Source organism: Strongylocentrotus purpuratus, unplaced genomic scaffold (genome assembly GCF_000002235.5).
Source record: "Strongylocentrotus purpuratus isolate Spur 01 unplaced genomic scaffold, Spur_5.0 spur5_scaffold_3, whole genome shotgun sequence".
Lineage (NCBI taxonomy): Eukaryota > Metazoa > Echinodermata > Echinoidea > Camarodonta > Strongylocentrotidae > Strongylocentrotus > Strongylocentrotus purpuratus.
Genome location: NW_022145609.1, coordinates 17,829,034 through 17,852,559, shown reverse-complemented (window position 1 = coordinate 17,852,559; position 23,526 = coordinate 17,829,034). Strand labels below are relative to the sequence as shown.

The 23,526-nt window shown below is 37.3% G+C and overlaps 1 protein-coding gene across 1 annotated transcript; it reads left to right on the top strand.

Annotated features, from left to right (window-relative positions):
- Positions 1 to 10,552: 10,552 nt before the first annotated feature.
- On the top strand, positions 10,553 to 17,057 carry LOC105446856 (NXPE family member 3-like). The gene is made up of 5 exons (XM_030996926.1): positions 10,553 to 10,669; positions 11,213 to 11,815; positions 12,646 to 12,815; positions 14,049 to 14,104; positions 15,921 to 17,057. The coding sequence occupies exons 1-5, from the start codon at positions 10,559 to 10,561 to the stop codon at positions 16,733 to 16,735; spliced, it is 1,755 nt and encodes a 584-aa protein (XP_030852786.1). The 5' UTR covers positions 10,553 to 10,558; the 3' UTR covers positions 16,736 to 17,057.
- The last annotated feature ends 6,469 nt before the right edge of the window (positions 17,058 to 23,526 follow it).

Below are 23,526 nucleotides of genomic sequence, written 5' to 3'. Positions count from 1 at the left end.
AATAAAAGCCCTGACCAACAAAAAAAAAGACACCCTAAAAAAATAATGATAAAAGAGACAGGTGAATTGATTTCCTATAAAAAAAGTCGTATTAAAAAAAAAAGATTGTCATGATAATAGTCAAATTTGACTGATTGCCACATTACGCTGAAATCAACAAAAATGATAGGGGTATGGGCAGTCGATGAGGCTTCGGCTGTTTCGGGGGGGGGGGGGGGGGGGGGGGGGGGGTAGTGTGCAATATTTTTTTCTTTTTTTTTGCCCCCGGAAATTTGAACATCGCCCCCCCCCCCCTCTTGAGCAAAAAACAAAAGGTACATTTGTGGTCACAATTTTTTTTTACTGTATTTTTTAGGGGGCCAGGGGGGAGGGCAAGGCCCGCTCCCCCACCCCCCCCCCATGGAGCTGCGCCTGCCTTACGCAGTATGTGCATACCACTTTGTGGGTCGGGTAAAGTCGCTATTAAAGGATATCATTATCTAATATCAAATCTCTAAAAAGTGCCTGCTCTTTTTTTACAAAAGAGTCGTTTGCTTGCTTCACAAGCAGGCATTTGATAACAGACACCAAAGCGATAATTTTACTGGTTCCTTTTTCAAAAGCAGTCTTTTACGTTATTTGGTTGAAGTTATCGTTAGAAACTAGTATAAAAGATTAAGAAAACAGATTAAGGAAGGAATTTGTCTAAATCTCTATTTTCTTTTTTTTCAGGAGCTCATCTACATGTATAGTGTACACTTTGTTCTGTTTTAAACGACTTCCTCGCTGTTTATCGCATTATTTATTTGCATGTTATAATTTATTTAATGTAGGCGTAAATTAAAAGCATATCTCGCTTATTTTTATAAATATCATATCATTGGATTGTCTTTCTAGTTCTTAATCGAATTGATTCGTCATTAATTATTTCGTTAATTATGATGATATTTCCATTTTCAAAATAAATGGTTTTACAAACAGCTGACACCAGTGCATCAGAGTGGGTTCAGATATTAAATAATACCCATGACTAATAGAAATTTAGTGCGTGTGTGGGGGAGGGATAATGTCTTGCACAATGTGTATGAAATAAGAGCATCTAAACTACTGAGTTAATGGAGAATGATAGTCACCGCCTTCTGATTGTGTGCATCTTAATGAGAACATTAAGCTGTTTAACAATAACGACTGCGTAAGCATTTAGGAGTAGTTTCCCTCTCTTGGGTTTTGTTTGGACGATGTGCTCTGTAAGAGTGTGTCTTAAATGAAAACATCCCCAATGGGGAGCAGCAAAGTTGAAAAGCAGACGAGTTTGGTGGTATGAAATGTATTATTACTGATTTGCACACTTTCGCACACACCTATGACCTTATAAAACAATTAGAAGGCCATGATCTGTATAAGCCCTGTGCATTGTAACTTTGGAATATTATGAGGAAATAAGGGGAAACGGGATTTTAAATCACAACCAATTCAAATATAACCTCTATCTGGTAATATCAAAATGTTTTTCAAAATAAAATACAGTACACGGAACAACAATTTCCGATTATAAGCCGGAAGTGCACATCGATTTTCCATGATTTAGGCGAGTTATTATCTTCTGCGCATATATATAGATTAACATATGTAAAATCACTATCTTAATTCCATCCCGGCTTTTTGGCGGTGACCATCATGACATCAAAGTGAAGAAACATGTACGGCATGTTATTGAGACGACATCAGTATGGCTATCAGCAATTCAGCATACAATATCATGATCATGCCTTTGACTATATTGTATGTAACACCAAATGGGAATTACATTTCTGTTTTATTATGAACAATAAAGCTTGAATCTTGAACCTTCACTTTTGAATACATGTGTTGCTGTCACGGGCATGTCGGGTATCGAACCTGAGGTGCATTGGATAGGAGGAAAATAGGCTACCACAGACGTACGGAGTGGGGGCATGTAGGGACTGCGGGCTCTCTCCCCAGGTGTTTAAATATTTTTAATACGAATATTAGGGCAACCGTCTTCTCTTATTCTGATAATAATATTGATATTATTATTGTTATCAATGACTATGATAATAATATAACAATGATTATTATGACTATAAAAACTATATGATATAAATTTTAAAAATTGTTTATTGTTGAAATAAATCTTTATTCACACACAAAATTTACGGATTACATCATACATAAATATTTACTTCATACTTAATCACAATCATGTTTAAATGAGATCAAATTATATATCCCGTAAATCAGTAATTATCTTTCTCAACTTAGTAGTATTCACATTTGTTACCTTAGTTTTATTTTCCTCTACTTCTAGTCTGTATTTTAAACAAAATATATTTGCTTATTATTTTCGTTGCTATATTTTTATTGAATTGATTTACAACACTCGCTTTGAAAATAAAGATGATGATTATGAAAAAAGGAGATGAAGATTGGAGTAGACAAAGAAGAAGAAGAAGATAATTCGAATAAGAATAAGAAGAAATAAAACAGGAATAATAATGATAATGATACTACAAATGCTAATAATGATAATAATAAAAATAATAATAATAGTAATAATAATAATAATGATAATAATAATAATATTCAGAGTGGCATTACATTAAATAAGAAAAGCTTATACAAAATACATCGCATCTTTTAGCTTTGCTTATTTATGCAGTGCGTCTTGAGAGTTGAAGAAGGAAGAGCTTTATCTCTCATTGGGTGGAGGGGGGGGGGCGATTATCTAAAAATCCTGGCCAAACATTTTTATCTTTTATCTGAGCAGCCGGTACAAAACATATTTTATTTTATTTTGGAGGATAACAATTCTTGGTACATTACTGTATAAAGCTGCAAACAAGGAAAATCACAGAGTTGCAAATTTGCAACTTTAAACGAAACGAAACACTGACTCATGATTTTCTCATCCTCTATCAAATATTTTCAAATTCAAGTATCATTCATCATTGTTTTTTGCTTCTTTGTTAACTAAACAATTTGATGCTAGATCCTTGGTATTGATGGAACTAAACTTGACAAGAGAATGTAAAACAGTATACTTACACGCCTTAAAGTGTTGTAGGAGCATTGGAATAACGGGCGGGTGTAGCTTTTTGCTAAGGGAGGGGTGGGGGGTGACCCAATGACGATGCAGAGCGATTTTGGTGGGTGCTATTTTGAACCACCGTAAGTGATGTTTTCCTGGCATCTACTGACACAATTGAGACCATAAAAAGTAGTGCATGATAACGTCTTTTTTTAGATCAAGTAACAGTTTAATACATAGTTATATCCAGAAATCACTAAAAAGGCCGGGCTATTTTAGGTCTTCATAAGGCTGGGGGGGGGGGGGGGGGGGGGCAAGATCTCGGCCGTAAAACGGCTGATCGCCGCGAAAATTTGCACGCGTGTCAAGTGAAGTGTAAAGAATACTATTGTAAATTTAATGTTTTGAAAAATTCACTCGTTTGTATATTTATGGTGATTTATGCAAATAAGGTCATAAAATTCACCTTTTTACCCATAAATAATATATTCTGTATATATAAGCATTCTTTTTCACTACATGTATTCGTTAGACCATTTGAAATAATAATACGACAAAAAATTTGGAAGAGCTAGGCATAATGGCCCCCGGCCTTATTAGGGTTAAGTTACCAGATGAGTTGAATATCTTCTCACAATATTTGCACTTCATGCAGGGGGGGGGGGGGGGGGGGGGGGGGGGGGGGGGGGGGGGGGGGGGGGGGATCTAGTTTTTTGCTAGGGGGGGGGGGGGGGGGGGTTTGACCCAATGACGATGCGGATACTGTGTGGGTCTGGACACATGATGGCGTTTTTTTCTATGGACATCACGTTTTCATTTGGCAGCCCGAGGCGGGGGGGGGGGGGGCTAAACACCCTATTCATTCCCCCCCCCTGGTCTTAGGCAAACAGTTTCCAATGCCCAACATGTCCATGTGCTCAGTGTGCTCAAAAGTCATCGAAGAAACACGTGTGATATTTATTTACCTTTACTATGAACTATACAGCAATATTGCTCCAAGTAAACTTAAAAACCCTTTGTTCATAAAACACAAAGGACTGAAAGTTAATTCGGTCCAGTGGCGGATCCAGGGGGGGGGGGGACCCAGGGGGCCCGGGTCTCCCCTTGAGAAAAAAAAATCATGTAAAATCACGTGATTTTTACCTTTTTTTTGGGGGGGGGGTGCAAATTGAAATTTTTTTGAGGATCAAAAAAAAAAAAAAAAATGTGCTCACTACCCCCCCCCCCCCACTGAGCGAATTTTTTCGGCCGGCGCGTTTCTTCAAATTTTCAGGAGAAAAAAAAAAAAAAAAAAAAAAATTGTGTTCTGTACCCCCCCCCCCCCCCCCCCCCCCCCACTGAGCGACTTTTCGGCCGGCGCGATCTTCAAATTTTCGGGAGCAAAAAAATAAAAAAGTTGGGCCCCCTCCCCTAAGAAATCCTGGATCCGCGCCTGATTCGGTCTGATATCTTAAACGCACATCCGGAAGCCACCGTGTATATATCGATTATAAATTTCCGTTTCAGTATAAAGGAAGTGACGCATTTATCATACTTCCCATATGGCCAGGGGTGGGAAAGTTCATGAACGCGCTGAAAAACAATACCAAATGTTCAGAATATATGCCGACATGATCCACGATCGAGAGACGTCATATATGCTTTAAACTGAACTCTCCAAGCAAAGTGCTACAAGGTAAGTCACATCAGTTCTTTTTTTAAAACATTTGTATTATCCGCTTCTACGCAGAGTCTTTCGAAAACACAAATCTTAGGCAATTTTAATATGCTTGTACGTTACATTTTAAAGTTTGTGAACACGACGGTCAGTTTTCTTAGTATTATGAGCTATTCTGATATGGATCTACCTTATGTAAATCTGACACAATTTCAATCAAAATTTGAATCTTAGTTCTCTGGTTATGCGATGCTTTTAGTCGAGGACACAAACTTTTTTACATTTGAATCTACCTGTTGTAAATCTGTCAGTTTCAAATCAAAATTGATTCATAGTTCTTTGGTTGATGCGGTATTTTCATTCGAGGATACAAACGTTTCACATTTGGATCTATACCTGTTGTAAATCTGTCAGTTCAAAATTGGTTCATAGTTATCTGGTTGATGCGATGCTTTTAGCCGAGGACACAAACGTTTTACATTTGAATCTACCTGTTGTAAATCTGTCAGTTTCAAATCAAAATTGATTCATAGTTCTCTGGTTAATGCAATGCTTTAGTCGAGGACACCAACGTTTTACATTTGAATCTACCTGTTGTAAATCTGTCAGTTTCAAATCAAAATTGATTCATAGGTCTCTGGATGATGCGATGCTTTTAGCCGAGGACACAAACGTTTTACATTTGAATCTACCTGTTGTAAATCTGTCAGTTTCAAATCAAAATTGATTCATAGTTCTCTGGTTGATGTGATGCTTTTAGCCGAGAACACGTTTACATTTTCAGGATAACGATGAAATTATCAAACACTCTTTGGATGTGTTCTACAACAAATAATCAACCTGACGCTGCGGCTAATGCTCGGTTTATGTCGATTTAAGAGCATGGACAATGTCAAGTGGTTGATGCCTGTGTTAGGCTTGAACTTAGTCTTAGCGTCGGGCTCAACTAGAAATGACATGTTCGATGATTTGTTCATGATCATGGGCGTCAACCCCCCCCCCCCCAAAAAAAAAATAAAAAATAAAAAAATAAAAAAAAAAAATAAAAAAAAATAAAAAATAAATAAATAAATAAAAAATAAAAAATAAAAAAATAAATAAATAAAATCAAGGCGGGGGCCGGGGGACACAATATCAAATGTTTCCGTTCACCCCCCATGTGTGTTTTTACACCAATCCTTTCTCAGGTAGAAGTTCATATTACGAATACATTTATACAAATATACTAGGTAAATATGATTGATTTTCAGTAAAATGAGAACAAAAAAATAAATGAACCAAATTTGTAAGCCAAAGTAGTACTTTCTTAGAAGTGAATATGCTTCTGGATTAGTAAATGCTTGAATGTTTATTAACTAAAATGATGTTTCAGCAGTATCTAGTGTGTTTACAAGCAGATCTTTATATTTATAATTCATGTAATTGATTTTCAACGTTAAATTCAAACTTTTTTTCATTGATGAAAATATGTTACTTTTATGAAGCAAGTAGTAGTCTTCACCCCCTTACACCCCTTACCTTTATTTGTCTGGTGAAACGCAATACCTTTTCTACTTAATTTTTGGCATTTCCATTTTAGTTTGCATCAGTTTAGAACAACAACCACCATATTTATATCCAACATTTTGTTAATTCACTAATGGGGTTGATGAGGTTGTTTCAACATTATGTTAATAAATCTTTGAAGTCGATATTTCTAAATCTTACATTCACATTTAGTCTACAATATTTATATGAGTAACAATAGTAACTAAATGTGACATTTATGAATATTTATGAAATATATTTTTTGTTGCTGAGTTTTTCATTCCCCCAAAACACTATTTTTGGAGCTGCTGCTGTAAGTAAGTACTTGAGAACTTGCTAGCCGCGGCAAGTGACATGTGTTATCATATTTAAAGTGAAAGTTTATGAATGCGGTATTGAGTAATTTAATACTTAAGCTATACATTTTACTTATCTAGCTTATGCTTTCACTTAAAAGTTGTTATAGTTGATAATTATTTATATTTTTGAATACGGCGTATTGTTTGTGCGTTCATTTTTTCATGAACCTATTTTTACCCTGGGCTGTCAACAATACAGTAACGCACTGACATTTTAAGCGTATATTTTAATTGATTGATTGACTTATTTATTCGTCCACAATGTGGAAATATGCTTCCCAACGGCATTACAATAATACAAGAAACAGAGTACAATAATATGAAACATGCAAAACAATGAAGCAAACAATTTCAGAACAGAGAAGATCTCGTCATTTCACATAAATAACAGTAATGAACAGTTTATGAATTAGAATAAGTATGATCGTTATTGCTATTGTTATTAGTAATATTATTATTATTATAATTAGTATTATTATTATTATCTCTTAAAGGCCCACTGCACTACTTGTAGCTACTTGCACCCTCTATATAACAACCAAAGCCTAATCGGTGACCACTGGTCCCCCATGAACCTCTTTTCTTATGTTAACTGAGAGCTGAGTTGATGAGATAACCACCTGTCCAGTGACCTTGCAGAGCGCTCTAATCCCTCCTGTAAACTATGGCAGATAAGCTTTAACGAATTGGTTGAACACAGGCGCGTACACAGGGGGGGGGGGGGGGGGGGGGGGTTGGGGGGGGGGTTAACCTCCCCCCTTAGGTATTTTTATGTGTGTAACCCCCCCCCCCCCCATCACCACCCTAACCCCCTCCCCCTTTGGATTTTTTTTTGTCTAAAAAGGTGACCTTACTCCCCCCCCCCAACAGAGCCAAATGTCAAATCTTCAAATTTCGAGACCAAAAAAAAAAAAGTGTCCTCTTACCCCCCCCCCCCCCCCGCTTGTTCAGCGGCTGGATGAGTCGTTGCGATTTTTTTGGGACCAAAAAAAAAAAAAGTGTCCTCTTACCCCCCCCCCCCCCCCCCCCCCCCCCCCCCCCCCCCCCCCCCCCCCCGCTTATTCAGCGGCTGGCTGAGTCATTGCGAAATTTTCGGCCCGATTTATTAATGTGAAAGTACGCGCCTGGTTGAACATGTGGATAGAATTTGGTACGAATGATTGGCGGAAGCGTGCTCGGTTTGTGCGTGGGACGTTTAGTCGAATTCCAGAACGGTTGAAAGAATACTGGGTGTTTATAAGAGGGTGACTTTGATCTTTCATGATTTTTTTGTTTGTTTTGGACATGACTCTCTGTTCGAACAAACAATTTATATTAGTCAAATCATGCCCTATCACTCTCTGTGCCGCTCGTCACACCCGGTCTAAGCGAGTCCGGTTTTTCTGGGTCCCATTTCCGTAAAAACAAATCACGTTGTATGTTAGAATGCTTTGTATTAATGACTGATAAAACAAAATCAGAATTGTTCTGTCAACTTGAATAGTTTTCATCATTCTCAGAAAGAAGAGTCTTTGGTTTCCCTTGTTACACAGTGTTTGTGTGTTTTTAGTCCAGTCTGAAAAATTAGAACGATAACACAGAAAACATTTTGAAATGCATAATCAGTATTCGGAATTGTATTTCATTTTGTAGATTAGACTACACATGATATGAATTACAATTCAGCATTATTATTTCGAATTGTCACTGCCATGGGTCAAAGCCGTTGCACTTTAAAAGAAGCCTTGAGTTATTTGATGTATTACATGTACGTGTCTTCTTTTTAAACAAACATGTTCGGTAAAATACTGATTAGAAGAAATCTCAAATGTTATGAATAAATCAATTATTACTAGTATTACATGATGATCAGTATCTATAGTTAATTATGTATTAAGTAAAGGGGTTATATTTAAATATACTTTCAGTTTGAATTCAGTTTGTTCAAAACATAATTTAATCAGGTGTTATTGTAAGGATTGCTAACAAACATGACAAACTATATTCTTGAACTCGAATCGTATATAGCCCGCAACTTTCGTGTTATTATGCCTACACACAGAGACAAATAGGTGTAAATTCACTCCCTATAGGGAGTAAGTGCTTGTCGCATAAGCGACACCCCTCAGGGAGTAATTTGTTTTATTTTTATAAGAAGGTGTAAATTTGCACCACAAGGTTATGATTTTACTCCCTTTAAGGAGTGAAATTTGCACCCAATGGTGCTTAATTATCACCTTTTGGATCCATTTTCATGAAAAATTGGGTTCAAATTTACACCCGTAGGGTTGAATTTTATACCCTTTATGATCGATTCGACACCCTGTGGGGAGTAGATCTACACCCTTCTTATGCACAGCATCAACCAATTATTGATCATCCCTCGAGCAATCAATCATCCATGCTTCGTAATCACCTAACAGTCACTGATTCTCGCCCTTTTGTCTACGTTTCACTGCTCTAAAGAAATCAGACCAGAATGTCGAGTTATATGTCGAAAGGCTTTAATGCTTACCTAAACAACAGTTAGATTGAACTCAACACAAGTGCAGACTGTAAGAACCAACACGTATAAGAAGACAATTATGTACTAGTTAGTAAAACAACACTTCTGCTAATTTAATTAAATCATCAAATATAACCTTCGGTACAACCCTTATTCTTGATTGGATAACTTTCACACAAATAATATGCCCAAATGAAACATGATAATTCCCTAACATGACTAAAATATGTAAATTATGCTAATTTTCCTTCATTTGTCAGTACCTATATCGACACGATGCGCCATTGCTGTAGCTCATGCGCATATGCACTGACCAATCAGAGCTCGTCTGACTAAAATAGGGGATTATAAATAGTAGGATTATAACGCGGAGTTATAACCCTATTAATTTCTAGGTTTGCCGTAGCGATTATACACGCCGTAGCCATGCCGTAGAGCGGTTCCACGGCGATCGTACGTCAGGCGTACGGTGGCCTTGCGTTTTATATAGTCCAGGGTTGAAGCGGTAGCATCAGTCTGGCCGCATGGTCGCCGTATGGTTTACCCTTCGGCCGCCTTACGGGCACCTTGCGGTTACCGGGTGTCTGCCTTATTTTGTCAAAAACCTACGGCGGCCGCAGATTTTCTGTCTCCAAAAGTTCAAATACGCCGTGCGGCTACAATAACAAAATTATGTGACCGCTACCGTATGGTGCTCACCAGCTTTTAAACCGTAGTATTCTAGCCTGTTTGAGCTCTCCGTGTTTTAATGTCCATCCCATAGTCTACATGTAAATGACTTTATATTATTTCCTGTGACTTCCTGACTTCCTGTATGATATGCATTTTTTTTAATGGTACCTCTTTGGTAACTGTACAGTGTGTCCCAGAAAAAACGAAACCGAGAAGTATCGAAGTTTTATCATAACTTAATCACAATTATAAATAATAAATGACACATATTTGGAAAGCTTAGATCCTCCTCTTTCATTTGATGTAACTCGTATGATTCATATTTATATGAGTGATTAAAAGCAATTTGAAGAGAGGAAACTAAAAAGTCATTTGGCGGGCGGTATCTGAATTTCAAGGAGAAAATCACGTTTCTAGAAAGTTCAATTTCTGCTCTTTTATATGACACCTCAATCAGGAAAAGTGAGCCAGTAATAACAAAGTTCTGTTTGTTTAAAGTAAGGCTTGCATTGCCATAATTTGATCAAACGAGTTCGTTTTTACTGGCTGCCTGCCGTTGCAACGAACAGAGTTGACAAAAGACTTAACTCCGTTTCGTTGATGATCAGCCATGCACAAAGAAGACGAAAGACCTGATGCATGGCTGATCTTCAACGAAACGGAGTTTTCTTAATACTAGATTCCTTTCTCAACTGACAGGCAAGGAGATTTCACGACATACAGTATGCTCATGTTTATAAAAAAGAAATATTTTTTTCTTGAAATCCAGTGATATCCGAGAACTGAAATTATAGTGTTGTCGTATTAAATTTTATCGTTTATTAGGTGCGATGTCTCCCAAAAAAATGTTCCTGCTGATCAATCTTTTCATCGTTTGTTTAATCGGATTGTGGCTTGATTGTGGACTGGGATCTTGTAATTCCGTGCACTCTTTCATACAGGCAAGTTCATTCTTTCCAGTTCATATTTCTAATTCTTGTTTCAGAAGAAACGTCATTTCGATTGCGTTTATTACCAAACAAATTGGCAACATTAATTGCGACGTATCTTGCGAGCTTCTTTCCAATTTGTTCTGTACAGAAAATTTCATGAACTTGCATTTTCTTCGTTATTGATGACGGTATATATTTTTGTCCATATAGGGGTTGAATAGAAAGATATTTGCAATAATTTCATTTGAGGTGCATGTATGATTGCATATTTTCTAGAATGAAAATTAAACAATTCTGATTTTTTTTCTTTTTCTTCAAAACCTCAAATTTGACAATTATTATTCATTAACAAACTAAATGCGGTTGTTTTTGTTTTTTGCGCTAGTTAATCTTGGATGATTTCATAGGAATTGAAGAACCAACATATTTAATTGAAACAGTTTTGTAGTTGTTAACAATAAGGCCCGTCATTTTCTTTAATGAATAGAGGCCAATATGAGTGTTCATGTACAGATTCATAATGATTGAACTTTTAATATTAATTTGTTTCAGGCTACTGGAATCGCACACATAGATGTATTTAGACCGTGCTTACAACCAGTACTTTACGATTCATCGGTTGATGATACAGGTGTTGTCTGCCCCGTGGGGAAAGGTTCATGCCCAGTGACTCATCTCAAAGATGCGATACAACGAAGCCCGCCCTCCAACGTACGATGGACAACGGGGGAGAATCTGACAAGTGCCAAGTACAGCGACAATAAAATCAGTAATGCAAAAACGGTATACTTCCTACATGATCGGCTCGAGTTACTAATCCAGGCCCGCGATGGATGTGGACGGCTGAAACGATATGGTGGTGATTACTTCCGGGCTAAGATATTCACCAAGAATTCAACATTCTCTGCGAGTTCTGCAACGGATGGAGAAGTGATCGATCTAGGAAATGGGACTTACAGGGCTCTCTTTACTCTGAAATGGCCAGGGAAGGTCCACGTTAAGGTGACCTTGGTTCATCCCAGTGAAGCGGTCGATGTGATTCGCCGTTTCCGCGACGCAGCTCCAGCGCGGTACGTTTACCGCGGCAAGTTTGTGTCCGCAGACGGTACGCACAAAGAAGAGACTTTCTGCAACATTGTACTCTGTGGACATCCGGTAAGGGGCCTTTTATCCTTCATTATTTTTAACAACAATTATAATTGTAAATGCATTTAACAATTTGTATAATGGTACAGACTGGATTGAACCTTTGAACAAAATATGAGTGGATGCCAGGAATGTAAAGATTAAATATAGTAGGTAGTATCCTGGAACTGACGAATTTTCGTCACCATAATTACACTTCCGCCCCCTCTCTCTCTTTCTTTCTCTCTCTCCCCCCCCCCCCCCCCCCGTGGTGTACAGAAAGTTTCAAGTGGTTCGGGTTCGCTAATCTCAGGCTCTGAAATTGTACTTTTAAAATAAAGCAATTTCTCACGCTTTGTATACAACGTGTAAATCGTTCAGACTCCATCATTTTAGGTGGAAGTGCCAAGTAATATTAAAGCTTATCTGCCATAGTTTACAGGAGGGATTAGATCGCCCTGCAAGGTCACTGGACAGGTGGTTATCTCATCAATTCAGCTCTCAGTTAACATAAGAAAAAGAGGATCATGGGGGACCAATGGTCACCGATTAGGCATTGTTTGTTATATAAAGGGCGCAAGTAGCTACAAGTAGTGCAGTGGGCCTTTAATGATGATGATAATGATAATAATAATAATAATAGTAGTGGGTTCTTGTATAGCTCTCATGTCCGTCATACGTGACACTCCTAATAATAAATAACAATAACATGAGATTTGTAAGTCGCCCAATCCACTTGAAATCAAATGCTCCAGGCGCATTCCTGCAATAAAGGAAAATAGAACAAACAAAATTGAAAGAGAACAATCAATTATAGTATAAACCGAATCAAACATATTACCTTGACTCATATTTTACAGCTTGACTTATGCAACTTTACCGATAAGGCTACGGGATCTCCCTGGTTTTGCTACATGCCCAAATCACCGAAACTTAAGTGCAGCGACTGGCGGGAACATCGATGTGACTCCAGCACGGCAGGCTGGTATGATGCGTCGCTTTTATCATCGCATGACAAGTTAACCTTGATGTAAGTAGGCCTACATGCAGTCAAATTCAATCTTTAAGAGTAAAAGTAGCTGATAGCAAGGATAGGAAAGGCCTAGTTGATAAATAAGCGAGCGAGTAGGTATGAAGATGTGAATATATTGAGTAGTCAGTATATACATCGGTGGATCATGGAATCTCTGGCATGGCCGGGGTGGAGGCGGGCAAAGAGGGGTCACAAGTTAAACAATTATGTGACGGGTAGAAAACAAAACAAAGGGTCATCAGTATTTTCCGGGATCCGCCACTGACATATCATAAGACATATTGAACTTACCGTGATTAATGCTACTTTTCCATAAATGTGATGATGACCAGTGGCGGCGATCCCAGGCGGGACGGGGACACGCCCCCTCAATTTGTTGAGGGGGATCATCCTCCCCCCCCCCCCTCTTCCCGGGAAAATTTGAAAAAGTGCAAACAAAAAATGTATAGCAGATACTGACCAAAGACTGCATCACCATTTTAGGCTCTGGAGTGTCCAAGGGTGCAGCGTTTAGACTATATAAAAATGCAAATATCTTCTGGATCTGTCGCTACGCTCCCTCGCATAATATCCTTCAAAGTGTACGAGTAAATATTGTAGAAAATCTGTATTCCGTTGGTATTACCTGTGAGGGGGTAGTCACTTCCGTCACCTTCGCCCCTCTCGTTCACTGTGCTCCCTCGTCCCTCGCATTTCGTCCGTCCCCCCCCCCCCCCGGTCATGAAAAGAAATCGCCTCCCCTGATGATGACCAGGGGGGTGTTTCACAAAGGCTAAGATCAACTCTAAGTGAGACTTAACTATGGCAGGATGTTCATGTCACTGGTCGCTCTCACCATTGGTCTCTCAATTATTTTTTTCTTCAATAATGAACTATCAAAAAAGGTTAATTATGTAGATTTGTGACCACGATTTGTACGACCCATGAGAAACCAATGCCAGGAACGGTTAAAGGAACTAGTGGCATCAAAGGCATGTCATAGTTAAGTTCAACTTAAAGTCGATCTTAGTCTTTGTGAAACACTCCCCAGGGCTTTTCTATGTGCCGGAAGCGCATGCCCCTCCTATCAATTTGAGAAGAATGGAAGAGAGCAAAAGAGAAAGATGGAGAAATTGAATTTGGGAGGGGAAATGACGAGAAAAGAAGCTGACAGATATACGAATTACGTGACAAACTTCAATTCTACATCAGTTTAAGTTTGAGGAATGTGTTTTTTCCTTCAATCAACAGTCCAAAAAGTGATCTTCCTACGAAAATTCAGGTCGAAGTCCGAGGAACGATAAGAAGTAAGTGCAGATTTGATTTAGAATAGATACTTACTACCGTAGTCCGTATAATCCTGATATTGATTGCTATCGGTTCAGATAAAAATTGCACATCGAATCGGTTTAAAATATAAAATTTTTAGATCTGGTCCGAGCAGGCTCTGGGAGGTTCTTGCTCATCACAGCGAGTTAAGGTAAATTAACTTGCTCTGTTGCTCAGAGTGATTTGACACGGTCATTTATTAGGAGAGTTCAGCCAATCCCGCTTGAGTTGGGCACAATATGGCGAAATCTGCTTCGTTGAGCAAGCACAAACAAAAAAATCAACACCCTGATTTGACCAAGGAGTTTTAAGAGCTGGAGACCCAACTGGCAACACGACCGAGCGAGATTCTTTTTGCAATTTTATTAGTCTAAACGCTGCACTCTTGGGCCTTCCGGAGCCTAAAAATGTGTTGCGGTCATTATTCAGTATATGCTATACAATTTGTTTTGCACTTTTTCAAATTTTCCAGGGGGGGGGGGGGGACGATGCCCCCCTACAAAAATGAGGGAGGACGTGTCCCCCCGTCCCCCTTGGATCGCCGCCCCTGTTTACAGGTGTGCTGTTATCTTTGATGTCCGAGTTTCGAAGCCGTCAATAGCCAATATCATTGGAAAGCTTGAGTAGTGATTATTGTCACAAAGAAATATCCTTAATATTTCACTTTTTATTTGAACTAACAAGGGGAAAATCTAACAGATGATAAAATATGAATACAACAGTCTTATTGTGTCAAGAAATTGTTTTACATTGTATGATGACAGCTTTAATTTGTGAAAAATAGTAAAACTTTACGGTCCTAAAACCTGCAATTTGACACTTTTCCGATTACTTGCGGCTCACGAAAATAAAAAGTGAATTTGTTCGTCCACAGTTCTTTATGATGTTATATGTCAGATTAGTGCCCACACATGCCCAGTCGAGTAATTTTGATTAATATTTCAGGAAATTTTGCTCTATTCTCTTTCACTTGCCTCCTGTAAAGGTAAGCACTGTGCACTGCTCGTATTATCAGACGAGTGGTAGCGAAAAGTAATTAACATTACGAAAGCATATTTCCCTTTGAAAGTGGCCCGATAGTTTGCAGCTAGGCAGGAATCTGTTGCCTACGTATCTGCAAGGAAGGTCCAATCAAGCACATGCCTGACATATTTTCTCCTGGCGGCATCGAAGATGGTACAAAGGGAATGAGCTAGATAGGAATCCATCTCTTAAAACTTCTTGATTTGACAAACTGAAACCAAGTTGGCCAAACGCCCTATGTATCGACATGTCTTGCAATGTACTTAGTTTGCACTTTTTTTAAAGGAAAAATCACATCCTAGAAAGTATTGAACAATCAAGATCCTGTGCCGATATAAGAACCAATCTTTTTTTCTTTTTTTCTTTCCATGTTTATTCGCCTGTACTTGTACTTGGAACTGATGGGGGGGGGGGGGGGACGGACAAAATATAACCACCAGCTCCATATTGCACTCTTAAGTTGACCTCATACAATCTTATTACAATGTAGGCAATTTTTATTAAACATTACCAAACAAAAACAAAAATAGACAAGACAAAATACGTACAATTTACATCGAAAGTGAACAAATACAGACAGAAAAGAGTTCAGCATGTACCCAACTGGTCATATTACATGTATGTAGAAACACCCTATATAAAATATACAAATGAAAAGAGCGTTTACCCAGAATATAAAGCATACACAATAATTAGAACCAATCTTGGTCTACTTGTTGAAATCTAAATATTAACAAAAGTTTCTTTCTATAAATTTGTTCACATATCCAGATTCATCTGAACCAAAATCGGCATCAGAGAATGCGACCGAAAAAGTTATAAATCTTCCCATCTGTACAAATGAGTGCAATATTGGAAACCTCCTCACCTCTGGCTACTATTTCAACGACATTTGGTACAATCCATCCTGCAGAATTCTCAATTTCCCGCTCGACGAAATGCGAAATTGTGTCTCGGGGAAGAAGCTGTATTTCTTGGGAGATTCGACGATCCGCCAGCTCTTCGAGTTCTACGTGGAGCGACTTGGACCAGGATTAAAGAAGACGCCACCTGGTCCAGAACCACAATGGCACGTCGGTCCAACGCGGGTGTTAGACCAGGTCTTCAACATCAGTATGATGTTTCGTTTCCATGCGTACCCGATAGGGAGGAACGAATGGGCCACAGTGAAGGACATCCATTACATAGCGAACGAAGTTGACAACATTGCTGGTGATGAAAATTCGGTGGTTGTAATCTCACTTTGGTCCCATTTCACCCACCAACCGGAGTGGTTTTTCGCGCAACGAATGCGAACAATCATGGCGGCCGTTGCGCGTCTGCGGGAGCGCAGCCCGTCCACGCTCGTGGTCTTCAAGGGTGCGAACACGCGCGAACATATTAGCGAAAAGCAACGTCTGTATCACTCTGATTGGCTGGCCAGACGTATGGAATACATTATACGACGAGATATTGCCGAAAACATAGCTTTCATGGACTCTTGGAGCATGTCAAGTGCGCAATTAATCGCGGACGATGTACATCCAGGAGGTTCACATGTTAACAACCTAAGTAATCAGTTATTAACATTCATGTGTGGTACATAGGAATTCATATTCGAACTCACTATGCAAGTGTTATCTCGCAATTTTCATAATTTATTGTCCGTAGAGACGGGTAGCCCGAGGGTCTCAGGCAATACTTTAAGCATGCGTGGCCAAGAAAACGCGTACAAAGAAGGTGTTTTTTTATTTTTATAGATTGGACGCGGTCCGCGTGGTGCCGCAATAAGGGGTTAGAAACTGTCAATTTTGGGTCATTTTAAAGAAAACTGGTACTTTTTCAAAATGGTTTAAAATCCTGCTGTACACGCCGGTATACGCATTAACGGGTATATTTCTAGCCCTTAGGGCCGAACTGGGGAAGAAGAAGTAGGCCTAATAACTGCCTATTGGCCTACAGCTGGTCCCTTATATTTTGTTTTACATATATAAACTCATTTGGAAGTGTACAGGTTGATGTTATTGCTTCTATGTTGAACAAAACCTGTTACATTGTGAGATTATGTAGGCATGCAGATGATACCACTTTAACTCTAAGTGGAAGTATTGTAGCTGAGGTTAAACAAAAACTTTATTTCGCATTACAAGGATTAATGTATGGATTAATAATAAATAATAATAATTAACCGTTCTTGTATAACGCATAACACATAGTAATAAAACATGTCCCTGAGCACTCTAAAGAAAAACACAACAGAATACAAAGACAAGATGTACTGGGTAACAGACAAAAACCGCCTTGTAATAAACACAGAACAAAAACTTGCGTCATGGTCATAGCTTCGCGTGCAAATTTGAATAAAATAACAACCTTCAACGTTTCTATGAATGGAAAGGTATTGAAAAGAATTAACGTCGTCAAATGTCTTGGTATATTAATTGATGAATAATATTGAATTGGTCCAAGCACGTTGACAAAGTAACAAAAGTAACGCAAAGAAATATCAATGTAGTAAAACGAGCTAAGGACTATTTACCAATAACATCTTTAAAGTTGCTGTATAATGCACTGGTATTGCCTCACTTTGATTATTGTTCCTCTGTGTGGTCAAATCGGTATCGGGAACAAACAGATAAACTCAAAAATTTCAAAAAACTATGCTAGAATAATTTCAAACAACAGTTACGAGACTCCATCCAGTGAATTGATTAGCAATCTGAAACGGATGCGAATTGAGAAACGTTTTGAATTTCAGCGTGTTAGTATGATGTACAAATGCAGACATCATTTGGCGCCATCCTATTTACAAGAAAGTTTAATTAAAGTAAGTGACATTCATCAGCAAAATACGAGGCAGGCAGTTGAAGGTGTACTTTCTGTGCCAAAGTATAAAACAGAATACTTTAAACATAGCCCCCTTGTTTCTTCCTTGAAATGCTAGAGCGCCGCAATGGTAGCACAGCTAAAGCCGGGGTAATAATCTCCAAGTTTGGAAGCGCTTAGTGATTCTAATAAGCGCTTTATAAAAACTGAGTATTATTATTATTATTATTATTCAATAATAGCATGGAATCAGCTTGACAGATCATTGAGAATGACAAGCTATGTGAACACCTTTAAATACATGTTCAAACAATCTTGTATTATCGATTCCCAATAAGATAAAATGACAAGAGGAGGTTTGTTTAGTGTCTGTTTTTTTTTAGCACTGAATGTAGGACGATATAATGCTTTTCAAATTTACAGAATGGTTTCATATAATTTATTATCAGTTATAAATACATTTGTATTTTAATGTTAGTTAAGAGTGTACATTAAATTACTAAACTAGATTTCATGCATTAATTTTTCATACACTGTTGGTCATAAAGGTGGTATAATCATTTTTATCCCAATTTATTGAAAGATTTTGACAATGATTTATTCCTAATAGATCTAAAAATAATCATGCTTGACAATCTAGTTAAGCTCAAATATAACTTTATTACTTGATACATACTTATCAGTACGTGAGACTCGCACGGTATAGCCATGGACCTACTTGTAGTCGGTCGATTGTATAGCATCCATCGTTGTGCTCGTGTTGTTTTCTATGTGACATATCACCACAAGGTGGCGCTGTTTGCTTAGGACTAATGAGATATATATATGCATATCACTACATCCCCCTTTTCATCAAATTAATACAAAGAATACATACATATTTTTGTTAAACTATCAGCCCCGATACAATGTGAAGTCACTATTCAAATCCAGCCAGGTTTGAGATTAAATGAGGTTTACCTCAGAAATAAAGTTATGTTATTTTATTTTTCCTGTTAAATGCCGTACACGATTGTTATTTTCTTCATGCCACAAAGTTCAACATACATGCAATCATCCTATAAGTTATTGTGCTTGATGAATGAACTTGAAATATGTTATTTTATTTTGCCGTTACATGCCGTACATGGTTGTTATTTTCTTCATGCCTCACAAATTTCAACATACATGCAATCATTCTATATTAAAGTTATTATGCTTGATGAATGAACTTGAATTATGTTATTTTATTTTACTGTTACATGTCGTACATGATTGTAATTTTCTTCATGCCACAAAGTTCAACATACATGCAATAATTCTATATCAAATTTATTATGCTTGATGAATGAACTTGAATTATGTTATTTTATTTTACTGTTACATGCCGTACATGATTGTTATTTTATTCATGCCACAAAGTTCAACATACATGCAATCGTTCTATAAAGTTATTATGCTTGATGAATGAACTTGAATTATGTTATTTTATTTTACCGTTACATGCCGTACATGATTGTTATTTTCTTCATGCCACAAAGTTCAACATACATGCAATCATTCTATAAGTTATTATGCTTGATGAATGAACTTAAATTATGTTATTTTATTTAACCGTTACATGCCGTACATGATTGTTATTTTCTTCATGCCACAAAGTTCAACATACATGCAATTATCTATAAGTTATTATGCTTGATGAATGAACTTGAATTATGTTATTTTATTTTACCGTTACTTGCCGTACATGATTGTTATTTTCTTCATGCCACACAGTTCAACATACATGCAATCATTCTCTAAGTTATTATGTTTGATGGATGAACTTGAATTATGTTATGTTATTTTACCGTTACTTCTTAAATCTATTTATATGTAACACCAGTGGATGTGGAGAACCTCATGACAGAATGGACATTCTTTTTAATAGAAAATCCTCAAGCGTCCGCTGGTGGCATTTTCATTGTCTTGTAACTCTTAATGTTATATGCTCTGTGTTGTCATTTCTATTTTGTTTATACATGTACCTGGAAATCAAATAAATTTCAAAGTTCAAAGTTCAAAAATAGTGCAGTTCCCATTTGTATACTCGAGTGTTCGTTTCAGTTGAGTTCTTTCAGTATTTGCTTCCTTTTTAATGAACTTGATTGTTCGCTTTTCAACACGATCCTCTGTCAAACGTTACAACTTCAAAAGTAATGGTGTTTTCCTTTTTTTACAACACTTAAGATGTAAATGAGTAACAGGGTAGAATGTCTGTTACTCCAACTGTACCAGAGGAATGTTCTGCCTCTTGGATAGTAAAGTTTTCCTTCTTCTTCTTTTTGGATAATTTATTTTGTACATGTCCTAAGATTGCAGCCTTTTGGAATGCGCTACGCAGAAGAGTGACTGATTTTAATCCAGATTATTTTCTTACAGGCAAACTTATTTTATTTGGAATTACCGAACCAAAAAGTCAACCCCCCTCAGCTTTTAATTGTATTACTTTACTTGGTAAACAATTCATTCTACGTTGTAAATATCAAGAGAGTATACCTAGTTTGAAACAATTTAATAATTATATTTTGTCTTATAAATCCACTGAAGAAGATATTGCAAAAAAGAAAAACAAATTTGAGAAGCATATTGCGAAGTGGCAAAACATCAACAAGTATTTCCGCATTGCATCATGATAAATGTTTTATATTATGTGCAAAACGTTTCAAGGGATAAATTCATTTGTTTTTGTTACATTTTTTGTTTTATTCATGTTGGGGTGTATTTGATGTACTATGCTCTATTATGTAATAGAAAATGTCAGATTATATCATGCGTTATGCCCCGGCGGTGCAGCCGGGCCGACTACGGACCGGCGGGGGAGGGAGGGGCTATAAATGTTCTTTACTTCTTGGCCTCTCTCTTTCCATTAAGTGTCGGTCTGATGGTCGTATCGTCTGTGCGGGCGGGGTATACAGAAGTACCATGCTATGTTTTTTAATGTTACACTGAAATGTGAAACCACAAGATTGTAAGTGTGAAATAATATGATTATTCATTATTTTTCTGCAAAACGATGTAACGCATATTTTGTAAATCATTGTGTTTTCTGACCAATAAAACTTAAGATAAAACAAAAAAATAATAATAATAGTTGAAGACACTAGCTACATGCATATATAACTATAAAAAACTAATATGAGTGAAGGGGTTGACTACCCAACACTCCAACAGCACAAAAGGAGATTAGTCTGCCCCTTTTAACTTGTACAGTAATTTACTACATGCATTTACAAATCTAACATAACAGGACGTCTTCGTACTCTCAAAGGACAGCAACGTTCACGCTCATGAGATGGTGTACTCTCAATGGGGCTTCTTGGCGATGCACGTCTCGCGAATTGTTTATAGCTTCTGCTGCGATTTCGCTGTCTCCGTAGTCATTGACAATTACGCTTTGTTCACGTCGTGGTCGCTTCTGAAGATAACGTCTTTTCGACGATAACGACTCCCTCCTTCACTTTCGATGATGTATGAGCGACGTGATTTGTCTTTCTTGATGACGACCGCTGGTTTCCACACCTTACCATTTTAGAAGAAAACTCACTCACCAGGTTGTCAGATCTTTGGATCCCCTGCCATAGAACTGCTTTTGACATTCTTGCATTTCCTTCTTCCTTTCCAGCAGGAGCTCTTGATGCACAGGTTGTGGTCCAAATAGTCTGCTCGAAGTGGGTAGCTTGGTGTTGGTCCTTCTGCCCATTAGCATCTCTACAGGCGATGGCAGCCCGTCTCCTGGTATGTTTCTAATAGGCCAGAAGAGCTAAATGTACGTCTTCACCTTCTTCAAGAGACTTTCAGCTATCCCATTGACTGTTGGTATATTGGAGAAGATGTGGTGTGTCTTAATCCATACTCGACACAAAATTGCTGGAATTCTGCACTGGCATATTGTGGTCCAATATCTGATATCATCTCTTCAGGTATGCCATGTCGTGCAAACAGCTGCAAGAATACTGCTATCACGGGGGTACTTGTACTTTTCAGCTTGATGATTTCAAAGTAGTTGGAATAAAAGTCTCCAGGATGAGATAAATAGACCCGGCTAACTCAAACAGACCACTTCCAACTTTTTGCCATGATCTCTCAGGTATGTCATGACCATGCATAGGCTTTTTCTGTTTACTGGCTCTATGTGTGCTGCAAATCTCACATCTTTCAACTGTCTCTGCTATTTCAGCATTCATCCTGGTATATAGCACATCTCTTAGTCAATTATCTACTCCTGTGTGACTCTGATGGAATTTTTCTAGCATCAGCCTACCCTAGCCTCCGCTGCGTACAGTCATGGTTCAGTGGCAAAGCAATAGCCTCGTAACTGTGAGGCCCCGTGATCAAAAGCATGTCGATGTGCTATATTAGTGCGCTTTTGTGGGGCATTAATCCTCATTACTGTCATTTATGACGTAGGGGCGTAGGTCCCCTGCACTCTAAAAAAATAATAGTCGAAATAACTCAATAAAATTGAGGAAAAGAATTGCCTTATTTTTATTAAGTAAATATTATCTACGGCATCTTAAGTAGAATTTACTTATTTTGCTGAATAAATTTTTACTCAGTTAAATCGAGTTACATTAACGTAAATAATTTAAGTATTGTAATCATTTTAGATAATTAAAAAACAGCTATGATAGGATTACATATTGCACGATTTGGTACCCATCTAATCTAACAAGTAACATCCACTAATCATTCACTACTCCTATTTAAGATTAATCACTAATCACTAACACTACTTCTATCTAAGATTTAACCGTATATATATATATATATATATATATCTACCACCATCACAAACTATTACATACGCTTCAATTCGACACATATTGAAAGGCTCCAAATTTTATATATACTTGATCGCAGCATCATAAAAGGAAAATTGGTTGACAATTTCCTGAAATATCAAGTTTTGATTTGTTTTGAACTGGGTAACAATTAAAAATTGTCTTCTCTTTGCTTAGCCATGTTAAATGAATTAGTAAATGTTTTAAAGTCCTTAAAGTTTCATTCAACCACAAAAAAGAATTGTTTTATTTAAAAAAGAGTTTAATTTGGTCTTAATGAATATTCATAAATTATGTAAATATTTCTATTACGCACTGCATCGGTCCTTACTTTAAAAAGATAAGAATAATCAACATAAATTGTTTGAGTAATACGTATAATTTCTGATTTTTAGTTAAAATTACTAAATTAATACAAGCTGAAATTACTTAAAGTTCTTATGTATTTGATTTTACTTAAATATTCCACGTATGTTCTACTAAAATGAAAGTTAAAGTTAGTAAGACTTAAATTTAGTGCGTAAGTGGCAAAATTAATGTTTTCAAGTAAATTCTACATGGAAAAAATACGTAAAAATTACCAATGCACAAATTCTTTGTTACAGTGTAGTTGCTAAGCATATTAGCATACGCATGCTTTATCAGTCACGCAAATCAAACACTGGCAAATCATTATTCAATAAAATCTGAGAATGTATACTATTATCTAGATCTATTAGGAATACATCATCTTCAAAATAATTTCATAAATTGGGGTAAACAAAAAATAT

Coding starts and splice junctions, on each gene's coding strand:
- LOC105446856 (XM_030996926.1), top strand. CDS start 10,559: ATGTCTCCCAAAAAAATGTTCCTGCTGATCAATCTTTTCATCGTTTGT. Junction 10,670..11,212: donor CCGTGCACTCTTTCATACAG/GCAAGTTCATTC, acceptor AATTTGTTTCAG/GCTACTGGAATCGCACACAT. Junction 14,105..15,920: donor AGTCCGAGGAACGATAAGAA/GTAAGTGCAGAT, acceptor TCACATATCCAG/ATTCATCTGAACCAAAATCG.